This window comes from Pelobates fuscus, chromosome 4 (assembly GCF_036172605.1).
Source record: "Pelobates fuscus isolate aPelFus1 chromosome 4, aPelFus1.pri, whole genome shotgun sequence".
Classification (NCBI taxonomy): domain Eukaryota; kingdom Metazoa; phylum Chordata; class Amphibia; order Anura; family Pelobatidae; genus Pelobates; species Pelobates fuscus.
In genome coordinates this window covers 111289587-111303534 of record NC_086320.1, presented here as the reverse complement: position 1 = coordinate 111303534, position 13948 = coordinate 111289587, and the positions used below count along the sequence as shown (strand labels likewise).

General features: G+C 42.1%; 1 protein-coding gene across 1 annotated transcript in view; it reads left to right on the top strand.

Moving 5' to 3' along the window:
• The window catches only part of LAMA3 (laminin subunit alpha 3), a 272254-nt gene that overhangs the window by 169006 nt on the left and 89300 nt on the right, over positions 1–13948 (top strand). Inside the window, exon 32 of the mRNA XM_063451472.1 lies at positions 9586–9701. Within this exon, the coding sequence (XP_063307542.1) occupies positions 9586–9701 (116 nt within the window). The remainder of the gene's footprint in view (positions 1–9585; positions 9702–13948) is intronic.

The following is a 13948-nucleotide window of genomic DNA, read 5'->3' as shown; positions in this document are numbered from 1 at the left end:
CAGGTGATGCAGTGTGTTTGTGTGTAGTGGAACAGTGTGTATTTGTGTATAAGGGATGTATTATGTGTTTCTGGTTGTGTGTGAGGGATGCATTGTGTGAATCTGTGTTTGTATGCATAAGGGATGCAAGGTGTGTGTCTGTATGTGTGTGCATTGAGTGTAAGAGATGCATTGTGTTTCTGTGTGTATGTAAGAAAAACAGTGTGTGTGTTTGCATGTGTGTGTAAGGGTTTGCAGTGTATGTTTCTGTGTATGTGTGCAAATGATGCATTGTCTTTGTGTGTAAGGGTTGCATTGTGTGTGTGTGTAATGGATGCATTGTGTGTTTCTCTGTGTGCAAGGGAAGCCTGTTCTGTTTCTGTGTATGTATAGGGATGCATTGTGTGTTTCTGTGTATGTATCGGGATGCATTGTGTGTTTCTGTGTATGTATAGGGATGCATTGTGTGTGTGTGTGTGCGCGTAGTGTTAAAGAGCTCCCTGTCTTGCCCCATGTCCTATAGAGCTGTCCCTTCTGTCCCTTAGAGCTCTCCCCTGCCCCTTAGTGGTCTCTCCTCTCCCCCACCCTCCCCTAGCGGTCTCTTCTCACACTCACCCACCCTCCCTGTGCTCTTCTCATCCCCCCTCCACCCTCCCTGTGTTCTTCTCACTCCTCCCTCTGTGTGTTCTCACCCCCCCCTGTGTTCTTCTTACCATCCCTCCTCCCTGTGTTCTTCTTACTCCCCCCCTTGTTCTTCTTACCCCCTTCTTCTTCTTACTCCCCCCTCTTCTAATTACTCCCCACTCTTGTTCTTACTCCCCCCTTCTTCTTCTTACCCCCCTCTTTTTCTTATCTCCCCTTCTTCTTACTCCCCCCTCTTCTTCTTACTCCCCCCTCTTCTAATTACTCCCCACTCTTGTTCTTACTCCCCCCTTCTTCTTCTTACCCCCCTCTTTTTCTTATCTCCCCTTCTTCTTACTCCCCCCTCTTATTATCCCCCCTCCCCTCTTCTTACTCCCTCTCTTCCCTCTTCTTACTCCCTCTCTTCCCTCTTCTTACTCCCCCCGCCCCTCTTACTCCCCCTGCCCCTCTTACTCCCCCCTCCCCTCTTCTTACTCCCCCCTCCCCTCTTCTTACTCCCCCTCCCCTCTTCTTACTCCCCCCTTCTTCTTACTCTCCCCCCTCCTTCCCCTCCCCTCTTCTTACTCTCCCCCCCTCCCTCCCCTCTTCTTACTCTCCCCCCTCCCTCCCCTCTTCTTACTCTCCCCCCCTCCCTCCCCTCTTCTTACTCTCCCCCCCTCCCCTCTTCTTACTCTCCCCCCTCCCTCCCCTCTTCTTACTCTCCCCCCCTCCCCTCTTCTTACTCTCCCCCCTCCCTCCCCTCTTCTTACTCTCCCCCCCTCCCTCCCCTCTTCTTACTCTCCCTCCCTCCCCTCTTCTTACTCCCCCCCCTCCCCTCTTCTTACTCTCCCCCCCTCCCTCCCCTCTTCTTACTCTCCCCCTCCCTCCCCTCTTCATACTCTCCCCCCCCTCCCTCCCCTCTTCTTACTCTCCCCCCCTCCCTCCCCTCTTCTTACTCTCCCCCCCCTCCCTCCCCTCTTCTTACTCTCCCCCCTCCCTCCCCTCTTCTTACTCTCCCCCCCTCCCTCCCCTCTTCTTACTCTCCCCCCCTCCCTCCCCTCTTCTTACTCTCCCCCCCTCCCTCCCCTCTTTTTACTCTCCCCCCTCCCCTCTTTTTACTCTCCCCCCCTCCCCTCTTTTTACTCTCCCCCCCTCCCCTCTTTTTACTCTCCCCCCCTCCCCTCTTTTTACTCTCCCCCCTCCCCTCTTTTTATTCTCCCCCCTCCCCTCTTTTTACTCTCCCCCCCCCCCCTTCTTCTTACCCCCTCCCCTGTAGGTGGCCGAGCTGCACTCCGGTCCGCGGTCCCGGCCGGAGTTATAGGAAGGTGCTCAGTGTGCACCTTCCTGTCAGTCCGGCCGGGTACAGGAAACAGAAACTCCTGTTCCGCGCGGAACAGGAGTTTCTGTTTCCTGTACCCGGCCGGACTGACAGGAAGTGCACACTCAGTGTGCACCTTCCCATCACTCCGGCCGGGACCGCGGACCGGAGTGCAGCTCGGCCACCTACAGGGGAGGGGAGGGAGGGAAAAGCTGCTGCAGCCGTCTGAGCGCTCTTTACAGAGCGCACGGCGGCTGCAGCATTTAAAGGGCCGGCCCGCCGCGGCCGGTCCTAAAAGAATTTCGGGCGGCCTGGGGGGCAATTGCCTCCCTGCCCCCCGGCCCAGCCCGCCCCTGTCTGTGCTGTTTGTGTGTATCTAAATGATAGTGATATGACATTCTGATTATAGTGTAAATAAGCCCTGATTCAACACTAGTATAAAGCTCCCAACAGTATACGGTAAATGTATTTCTGTAGGTTTGGCACTGTAATGTTTGACTTTATAAATGAACAATTGGTCTCTGCCTTTTTTTTTTACCAGTTTATCACCAGTGGTGGCTGGTGATGTTTTAAAATGGTGGGCCGCCGGGTTCTTCTCCTGCCCCTAAACTCTGTAGTAACCATTTCTGACTTGTGAGATCTGCCCACTTACCCATTATGTAGCCCATATACAATACATACAGAGATAGAGCCAAATATAATATAGAGATATCCATACAATATATACAGCCATGTAGAATACAGAGATACCCATGCAATACAAAGAATCCAGTGCAATAAGCAAATAACGATACAAGACTTGAAGCTAAGCATAATACAGAGGTTGTCATACAATAAACAGAGTTGGGCACAGCACAAAGATACCCATAACATACACAGAACTGAGTACAAATATAGACATGCAACAGAAACACAGAAACATAGAAACATAGAATGTGACGGCAGATAAGAACCCATCTAGATGTCTATTTCGTAGACAATACAATTAATGTTTTTATTCTTTTATTCTGTTGCATGTCTATATTTGTCTATATATACTAGTGTTGAATCAGGGCTTATTTACACTATAATCAGAATGTCATATCACTATCATCTAGATACACACGAACAGCACTGACCAGCAGGGAGCAGTATAAACATATTAAATTGCTTACTACAGACAAGGTTAAGTGCAATACAGAGGTACAATGTAAAGAGCTTGGTACAATAAGGACATACCCATAACTATCCCAGAGCCAGGGTTACTGTAAAGGATACACATACCTGCAATACAGAGAAACCCACAAAGGACCAGGGGCGGATCTAAAACCTAATCTCGGAAAGGGCACTGGCAGATTATTTAAAGAAACAATCTAGGCACAGTAGCCACTACAACTCTCTGTAGTGGTTATGATGCCAGGAGTGCATTGTGCCCTCCCAGAGTAAGTAGTCAAACTGCTTAAAAAACAGTTTGATAACTTACCTGGGGTTTTCCGGGATAGGGGCAGTAGTGTGTGTATGTGTGTGAGGGGTGCAGTGTGTGTGTGTATGAGGGGCAGTGTGTGTCTGGGGGGGTCAGTGTGCGTGTGTGTGTGTGTGTGTGTGTGAGGGGTGCAGTGTGTGTATTGGGGGCTGTGTGTGTATTGGGGGCAGTTTGTGTATGGGGGGCTGTGTGTGTATGTGTGTGTGTGTGTGTGAGGGGTGCAGTGTGTGTGTATGTGGGGCTGTGTGTGTATGGGGGTACAGTGTGTGTGGGGGGTGCAGTGTGTGTATGGGGGGCAGATTAAAGATAATATATGTTTGATAAGTTTTTTTTATTATTAAATAATTATGAAATAAATATAGTTAATATTCCTCCTCCCTTCTTGCCTGAGGCCTGGGAGGGGGATAGTGCTTCCAATCCCTAGCAGTCCTAGTGGTGAGAATGAACTCTAGCCTGCAGCTCAGCTAGAGTTCACTCTCGCTAGAACGAAGCGTTGCCATGATAACTGAGCTCGCAAGAGGAGAACCCGGTGGGGCTGCAGGTAAGAGCTCCCCCAGGTCCTCTCTCCTTCCCCCGCCGGCTGCCCAGCAAAGTACCTGTGGGCCGTGAGGGAGATCGATGATCTCCCCTCCGGTACGTGAAGGCAAACAGCAGGGCTGGAGCTTGGATAGCGCCACCCCTGTATGGGCCGGCATGGGAGACCCTCGGCCAGCACTATTTTCTCAGTGCCCTCCCACCTCCAGGATCCGCCACTGACAGCACAATGTCTCTGTGTATTGATCCAGCTGTCTCTGTCTAACTTTTGCTTTCTCTGTCTAGCTTTTGCTCTGGGCCTTAGGTTGGGCGGACTTAAACATGCATTCCTGACCCTATAGTGTTAAAACCACCATTTACCACAAACTATTCATGAACATACAATATAACAGTCCACATACGCACAAATACAATACAACTACAGCACCCAAAAATAACGAAAGCAGGATATGGCCACATACACACCTCAGTTTAAAAAAATCAGGAGCGGAATACCAAGGGACTTCAATATTACTAAAAGGTTGCCTACTCCAGATGTATTGCATGGTCTGTGGGAGTATGATTTGTGAATTTTGTGCTCAAGAAAAAAGCCATTCATTTGTACTTGTCCCTCATGCCAAAGATTTTCCAGCCCTCATCTGGCCCAATCTATTTAAATGGAATGCTTGGATGAAAATCACAATGCTTTCAAATAAGAGTTATCGACACATTAACAAAGCCATCAGTCACTTGAATTCAGTGTCAAAAATCACTTTATAAATCACAGAAAACTATTTTTTAATAATTAACTAATATTTATTGGGTATTTACAGAATGTTTGTGCATGAGAACCACAACCATTTCCGTCCACATTATTGATTTGTGGAGGATACGTAATCAAACCTATGCTAATGTTTTCTCGTTAAATCAGCTATTTAAAAGCAAAACAACATCAAGAAATTGTATATAAATACACATCTACACTATAACTAACATGTCTGATTTGAACAACATGCTTAAAGAAACATACAGATATATCTGTCTTGATGTGTAAAACAAACATATCGATGTCGGCTATGTTACCTATAATAATCAATATTTCTTAAAAAGGGGCTCAAACTAGCAGATCAGCTCATTCCAAATTGGATATAATGTGTTTGTCGTTAAACTTGCAGTCTAGAAGTATTGATCTGGAGATTGTGTGATTAACAGTGGCAATTGAATTTGAGCCCAGTTTTACTTATGCAACAATTTCTAACTTTGGCAATTATACTAGCAACACCAATCGGTACCTTTTTAGGATTGTTATTATGTTGAAAACATTTGCGTGATACCGACCAACGGTCAGAAACATTTTATTGATCAAACAGCAACACTAGATTGTAATTCATTCCATAATAGAATATTGAATTAAACACACTCCATATTACATTTGGAATATTACTAAAATGTGCGTAGATAATGTATATTGTTTGTGATATTGTTTTAGATCACCTGTGAATTAATCACATTTGATGATCCCAGGGCAGATGAGGAGAAGCTATGAGATAATATAAGAAGTATATAAATAGAGATACTGAGATAAGTAATTCAGCTCTCTCAGCGGGGCAGGATTACATTCTATTATAGGCACTATTAAGCAGGAAAGAGATTAGACAAACTATGTCATTAGCATCATTGCAAAGTGGATTTATGTGGGCTTCTTATTAACATCCAAGCCCACGTCACATTTTAAATAAACTTTCAACGGGTCTCTTTCACTTAACAAGCGCATGGAATGTACAGGTTAAGAAAAGCAATAACAACGCACTCTCGCACATATTTAGGCACACACTAGTCAACATACATATACATATACATAGACACACACTAATGCAGTGTTTCCCAACCCAGTCCTCAAGGCACACCTACCAGTCCAGGATTTAGGGGTGACCCAGTTGTGTCTAAGGTGTTTTTTCTTTTTTTTCTAAAAACACCTTAGACAAAACTGGGTAATGGGACTTGGTTGGGAAACACTGCACTAATGCACATATACCGACAGGGCTAATCACTAATGGACCAAATTTCCATTTCTTATATGGTTTCAATTTGGTTATTTCAAATGACTTGGCTTGCAATGAGGTTTCAGAGGTTAAGGAAGTTTTTAGTGTTTTTGCCAATGATATACGGCAGGTTGCTTCCACACTGTCATTCTCTGAAGTTCTGCCTGTGCATAACACTCAGAATGACAGGCGGATGCGTATTAGGGACTTTAACTTGTGGCTTGGTGAATGGTGTCGGGAGCAAGGATTTGGCTTTATTGCTCATGGTAGCTCTGTTTGGAATGGAAATAAACTGTACAAAAAAGATGGTTTGCATCTTTCTCAAAAGGGAACAAATGTTCTCAGTGAGCAGTTCAGAGGTTTTGCTAAGATGTATTTAAACTAGGAGGGGGGGGGGGCAAAAGGGTGATAAAACATCAATCCAATTGTCCCCCAAAACAAGGACAGAAGGTGCCTGTAGCAAGTGTGTTAAAAAATGATAAGCTTAGAGTCATGTCTACAAATGCTCGCAGTTTAGGGAATAAGATCCATGAACTTGTGGCAATAATGGCAACTGATAGTGTAGATTTAGTCGCTGTTACTGAGACATGGTATAATGAAAAAAATGACTGGGACATAGCAATACCAGGGTACTCTTTATATAGAAAAGACAGGGAAGGCAAGAAAGGGGGAGGGGTGGCCCTGTATGTGAAGGATAGCATAAAATCTAGCCTAATAAAGGTTAGTGAGACGAACATAGAGTCCATTTGGAATTTGGTAATCACACAGTAGTTCGTGTAGGTGTGATTTATAGGCCCCCAGGACAAATTGAAGAGTTAGATAATCTACTAGTTGAAGAAATAGCTAAAATGACAATGAAGGGGGAAGTTATCACCATGGGTGACTTTAATCTTCCTGATGTGAATTGGAAAACAAAAATAGCTACTTGTGCCAGAAGCACACATATTCTAAACTCCCTACTGGGATTGTCTCTAAAACAAGTCGTTGAGGAGCCAACTCGTAAAGAGGCCATACTAGATTTAGTGTTAACAAATGGAGATTTGGTATCAGATATTACTGTAGGTGAAAGTTTAGGATCCAGTGATCATCAGTCAGTGTGGTTTAATATAAGAACAGTGACTGAGTCACACCACACAAAAACAAAAGTTTTAGACTTTAGAAAAACAGACTTTTCTAAAATTAGAATATGTGTAAAGGAGTCATTATCAGACTGGAGCAACTTAAATGGAGTCCAAAATAAATGGGATTATTTAAAAGCTGCACTACTGAAGGCAACAGAAAATTGCATTAGGCTTGTCAGTAAAAGCAACAAATTCAAGAAACCACTGTGGTACTCCGCAGATGTGGCCAAAATAGTAAAAAACAAAAAGTTAGCATTTAGTAATTATAAAAAAACCCAGAGTGAGAAAGACAGAATGACCTATAAGATTAGGCAGAAAGAGGCTAAGCAAGTTATAAGAGCTTCCAAATCACACACAGAAGAGAAAATAGCACAGTCAGTAAAAAAGGGGGACAAAACTTTTTTTATATACAAAAATGAGAAAAGAAAAGTAAAACAAGGATTAGTTAGATTAAAAACAAAAGAAGGAAGGTATGTAGATGAGGATAAAGGTCTAGCTGACTGCCTCAATGAATATTTTTGTTCGGTATTTACAGCTGAAAATGAAGGAAAGGGACCTCTGTTAAAAAAAAGGATAAATTAGTCATTTATTACATGTGAGTTTACAGAGGAAGAGGTTCTATTTCAACTGTCAAAAGTAAAGACAAATAAGTCAATGGGACCTGATGGAATACACCCAAAGCTATTAAAAGAGCTTAGTGGTGTACTAGCAAAACCATTAACAGATTTATTTAACCAATCATTGTTAACTGGAGTAGTCCCAGAAGATTGGAAGTTAGCGAATGTTGTGCCCATTCACAAGAAAGGTAATAAGGAGGAGTCGGGCAACTATAGGCCAGTAAGCCTTACTTCAGTAGTGGGGAAAGTGATGGAAACCATGTTAAAGGATAGGATTGTTGAACATCTAAAAACACATGGATTTCAAGATCAGAGACAACATGGGTTTACTTCAGGGAGATCATGCCAAACTAATCTTATTGATTTTTTTGATTGGGTAACTAAAATTATAGATCAGGGTGGTGCAGTAGACATTGCTTACCTAGATTTCAGTAAGGCTTTTGACACTGTTGCACATAGAAGGCTTATCAATAAACTGCAATCTTTGAGTTTGGATTCCAATATTGTTGAATGGGTAAGGCAGTGGCTGAGTGACAGGCAACAGAGGGTTGTAGTCAATGGAGTATATTCGAAGCTTGGGCTTGTCACCAGTGGGGTACCTCAGGGATCTGTACTTGGACCCATTCTCTTTAATATTTTTATTAGTGATATTGCAGAAGGTCTTGATGGTAAGGTGTGTCTTTTTGCAGATGATACTAAGATATGTAACAGGGTTGATGTTCCAGGAGGGATAAGCCAAATGGCAAATGATTTAGGTAAACTAGAAAAATGGTCAGAGTTGTGGCAACTGACATTTAATGTGGATAAGTGCAAGATAATGCATCTTGGACGTAAAAACCCAAGGGCAGAGTACAGAATATTTGATAGAGTCCTAACCTCAACATCTGAGGAAAGGGATTTAGGGGTGATTATTTCTGAGGACTTAAAGGTAGGCAGACAATGTAATAGAGCAGCAGGAAATGCTAGCAGAATGCTTGGTTGTATAGGGAGAGGTATTAGCAGTAGAAAGAGGGAAGTGCTCATGCCATTGTACAGAACACTGGTGAGACCTCACTTGGAGTACTGTACACAGTACTGGAGACCATATCTTCAGAAGGATATTGATACCTTAGAGAGAGTTCAAAGAAGGGCTACTAAACTGGTTCATGGATTGCAGGATAAAACTTACCAGGAAAGGTTAAAGGATCTTAACATGTATAGCTTGGAGGAAAGACGAGACAGGGGGGATATGATAGAAACATTTAAATACATAAAGGGAATCAACACAGTAAAGGAGGAGACTATATTTAAAAGAAGAAAAACTACCACAACCAGAGGACATAGTCTTAAATTAGAGGGACAAAGGTTTAAAAATAATATCAGGAAGTATTACTTTACTGAGAGGGTAGTGGATGCATGGAATAGCCTTCCAGCTGAAGTGGTAGAGGTTAACACAGTAAAGGAGTTTAAGCATGCGTGGGATAGGCATAAGGCTATCCTAACTATAAGATAATGCCAGGGACTAATGAAAGTATTTAGAAAACTGGGCAGACTAGATGGGCCGAATGGTTCTTATCTGCCGTCACATTCTATGTTTCTATGTTTCTATGTACAGGTAAATCTCATTCTGTGCAAACCAGTTTTTTGTTTTAAAATCAGTAATTCTCCCATTTGAATCTTATACAAAAATATAGGATTCTCATATTTATCAAACACTAAATTTACATAGGATTTACTTTGAATATATCAGAGAGAAATTTGTAAAATAAACTCACTTTTGCAGGTAAGATCTATAGAAAAAAAAAACCTACAGAAATCTGTAATATAAGACCTAGCGTGAGTGCCCCACTTGACTTGCCCAGATGGAGGCCTATATGTAGTATTATCCAGCATAGAATGTACAGGTTAATAAAAGTAATTTTCTATTTTATAGGCGTATATATTAATGGTTCCGGGAGACATTTATAGAAATGACCTTCTGCAGGAAAAACCATTGGACAAATCATCTGATTTCATCAACATCTGTGGCGAGGACAGTTTTTACATTGAGTAAGAATACACTTTTATATTTTAAAACGATTGACAATGTATAACATGCATCAGGGCAATTTATATATTAAAATAGGGCAACAATCAAAGCTGGCCCTGAATTGATCTCAGTGAATTCATTGTCAATTAGAGGAGGTAGCACGTTGACTCCTCCCCTTCTCTCCATTTAGGATTATAATTTATGTAAAGCGCTGCAGAATAAGCTGGCACTATATAAATACCAATAATAATAATGAATTACAAATCAATATATATCTGCTAGATATCAACCAGGTAGCCAGCATCTAGTAGTATTTTCATGGCCCAATGGAATAATGGAACCCACACTGCACGTGACACATACCCTCAAAATCAATAGTTGTGAATGTGGGACAGGGAGGGAACATGGTGATGTTGGCACGGTAGATGGAATTGCCAAAAGAGGCATGCCCGTCAGACCCACTGGCCAGACCCATGCAGGGCCCCCAATGCACAGCGCACTGTTGAAGCTCATTTATAAGGGCTGAATGTGTAATAAATAGTGTGCACAGTGTGGAGGTAAATGAATGGAGTAGCTCAAAAACACCTATAAGGTGGTATCCCCTACACCACTTAAAAACACATAGTATACATACATATAAGGTGGAGCTTAGGAATCACAATTCTGCGAAAATTCTGCAAAATAAAATATATACAACAATAAGTGCAATATATCTTTAAAATACTATGTAGAATGGAAATAAAAGAGTAGTTAAACTCACAAGCCTAGAGTCATACCCTCGTATCGACCTCTGGACCATTTGGGGGTTGTCCAAACCCTTCTTTCTCAGCGTTCCTGTTGTTTCTCTTTATGCTTTTCCTTATGTCACTGGGCTTGTTCCCAAAGTAGAAGATGCCAGATGCAACAAAGTCTCTTTAACCCCTTAAGGACCAAACTTCTGGAATAAAAGGGAATCATGACGTGTCAGACACGTCATGTGTCCTTAAGGGGTAAAAGCAATTTATTAATCAAAATATAAAATCAAATATAAAAATTACCAGATGTTTCTGGATAGACTAAATAGTCCCAAAAGTCCAAGTCCAAAACGCGTTTCCTCAGTTGGTTGTTGTAAATTTTCTCTTGTTTTGCTGCCTTTTTAAATGTCCCGCTTGCTGGTTTCGTTACGTCACTTCCGGGTTTCTTTGTTTCTGGATTGCGTCCTGTTGGAACGCACCGTGCGTTCCAGCGTTCAACGTCACTTTCGGGTCTCCTGATCGCGTCTTGCTGGAACGCACCATGCGTTCCAACGTTCAATGTCACTTCCGGGTTTCATTTTTAACTTTAACACTATGACGCCCAATGGGTTAAACAATGATTTCAAACTGTGTCATTTTATGGATTAATATCTTTTTATGTTTATGCACTATATGTTTATACTACTGAGAAATGATTTTAAAATAGCACATATACCTTTTTAATCAAACCCAAATGATATATATATTCTTATTCCTTTTTCTATTCTGTATTTGTATCTTTATATTATTTAAATATATGTTGGTATTAATGGGAAATGTTTTTAACGTATATACCTCTTTAAATATTTTAATGTAGAAGAGTAATTCCTTTTTTATTCTGTACTTGCACAGTTCCAAATACCTTTTAGGGAAGAAATACAGATTCCCTTATATGTCTAAAAAGTAGCAACTACCCTCAAATTCCGGTACATATAAGAAACAAAAGGTTTCTATAACATTATAAGTACCCATTAATACTTCCAATATTCCTTTAAAAGATTAATGATAAGAAGTTTCTCCTATATGGAGACCGATTATATACAAAACAACTGTGCAGAATGAAAGATGAATTTGCAGCAAGGAGAATGAACGTTGGAACGCACGATGCGTTCCAACAAGACGCAACCCGGAAGTGACATTGAACGTTGGAACGCATGGTGCGTTCCAGCAAGACGCGATCAGGAGACCCGAAAGTGACGTCGAACGCTGGAACGCACGGTGCGTTCCAACAGGACGCAATCCGGAAACAAAGAAACCCAGAAGTGACGTAACGAAACTGGCAAGCGGGACATTTAAAAAGGCAGCAAAAGAAGAGAAAATTTACAACAACCAACTGAGGAAGCCTTTTAAAGGCGAAACGCGTTTTGGACTTGGACTTTTTGGACTATTTAGTCTATCCAGAAACATCTGGTAATTTTTATATTTGATTTTATATTTTGATTAATAAATTGCTTTTAAAGAGACCTTGTTGCATCTGGCATCTTCTACTTTGGGAACCAGCCCAGTGACATAAGGAAAAGCATAAAGAGAAACAACAGGAACGCTGAGAAAGAAGGGTTTGGACAACCCCCAAATGGTCCAGAGGTCTATACCACCTGAGTCATATGAGGGTATGACTCTAGGCTTGTGAGTTTAACTACTCTTTTATTTCCATTCTACATAGTATTTTAAAGATATATTGCACTATTTGTTGTATATATTTTATTTTGCAGAATTTTCGCAGAGTTGTGATTCCTAAGCTCCACCTTATATGTATGTATATAAGGGCTGAATGCCCTGAATTTTGAGTTTGCTCAATCTGAATAAATTAAGCAAACTCACTCATCTAATGATACACTCTACTCCTATAGGAAATAAAATATATGCACTCGCAATGAAGCCTAAAATTGGGATTATCCTGCCAAACCCATGACTGTTTGAAGTTATATTTCTAACTCATTTACTGCATGCCTAGAGTGATGTTGCAGATAGCAGAGAATAGATTTGTTGTACTTTATCCACAACACCATGCTACTCTGATCAGGGTGGGTATTTGGAGAAGGCAAAAGGCAAGGCACTGCTCAGAAGACATAAGAGAGGATTGGGGAAGGATATAGCGGAGGGGCAGGTCAGAATACCCAGTATATGAGAATAGGGGAGACAAGAGAGAGTAGGAGACATAAGAGAACCATGTGATTGGTGTGCAATATGGACAGATACAACGGATAGAGGAAAACATGGGTAGAGACATGAGGGCTTTGGGGGATTGGAATAGACAATAGTTAAGAGCTCATTGGACGAGGGATATGTATAGGGGATTATTATTTTTATTATTATAAGGCAGGATAAAAAAATAAATAAACATTGAGTGAAATGGCTTGAAGGGGATTACTTAAGGAACATGCAGTTGAGGAAAATCAATATGGAGAATTACTGTGATAATGGGGAATGTAGATGATGTTTTCATTGAATATATATAGTGGAGGAAGAATTGGGGGAACTTTACTAGGATACAGTGGGGAGTGAACTGGAAATGGCCAGGAACTATATTTTGTATGTTAACTCTCTAATGATGGAAGGAGTTAAATAAAGTGAAGAGCTAGGGGGAAATCAATAATGGATAGCAGAGCAATGTAGAATTAACATGGGACGTGGACAGGGCTAGGATTGGATTATGGGTACTGTATGGGTAATCAGGGGAAGTGAAATATAAATGGATGTCAAGAATGTTCCTCTTCTTGTTATTATAATTAGGCATGTGCATGGGGAATATTTTCGGTTCGGTTCGGCATTCCGAAATTTGGGACTTCCGCAACGCGGGACTTTGGCAATTCGGCACTTCAACACTTTGGAAATTCGGCAACTTCAACACTTCGGAATGTCGGGACTTCGGCACTTCGGGACTTCTCTTGCAGCCGCTTAGTAGATAACTCCCTAATTCCCACGGTATTAGGGAGTTATCTACCAAAAGGCTGAAAGACCTAAATTGGTCTTTCAGTCAAATTTACTAATACTAAGTTAAAATTACTTAGCATTAGTAAATTTTGCCCCTACTCACTATACCGCGAGTAGGGGCATGTCTATTAAACAGTGAACAGTGAGCAGCCTCTTTTGGGGCTGAAAAAATAAGATTTTAGAAGAAAGAAAACATTGAATGGTAAGTTTTATTTTTTTTACAGGTACTTAGTTAAAGGTCCCCCCCTCATTATTTTTAGGGTGAGGGAGGTAGGTAGGGGGTTAATTTTTTTTTGGGGGGGGGGGGAGGGGGTGACTAGGGGTTTGGGGACCCATAGTCACCTGGGGGGAGGGGTAACATTTTTATTTAGGGCCCCCACCTGCCGCTCAGGGGTGGGGGCCGGGGGGTAGGACAATAGGTCTGCCCCTATTGGTATTAAGGGCCCCCACCCGCTGCTCAGGGGTGGGGGCTGGGGGGGAGGACAATAGGTCCCCCCCCTATTGGTATTTAGGGCCCCCACCCGCTGCTCCGGGGTGGGGGCCATGGGGGAGGACATTAG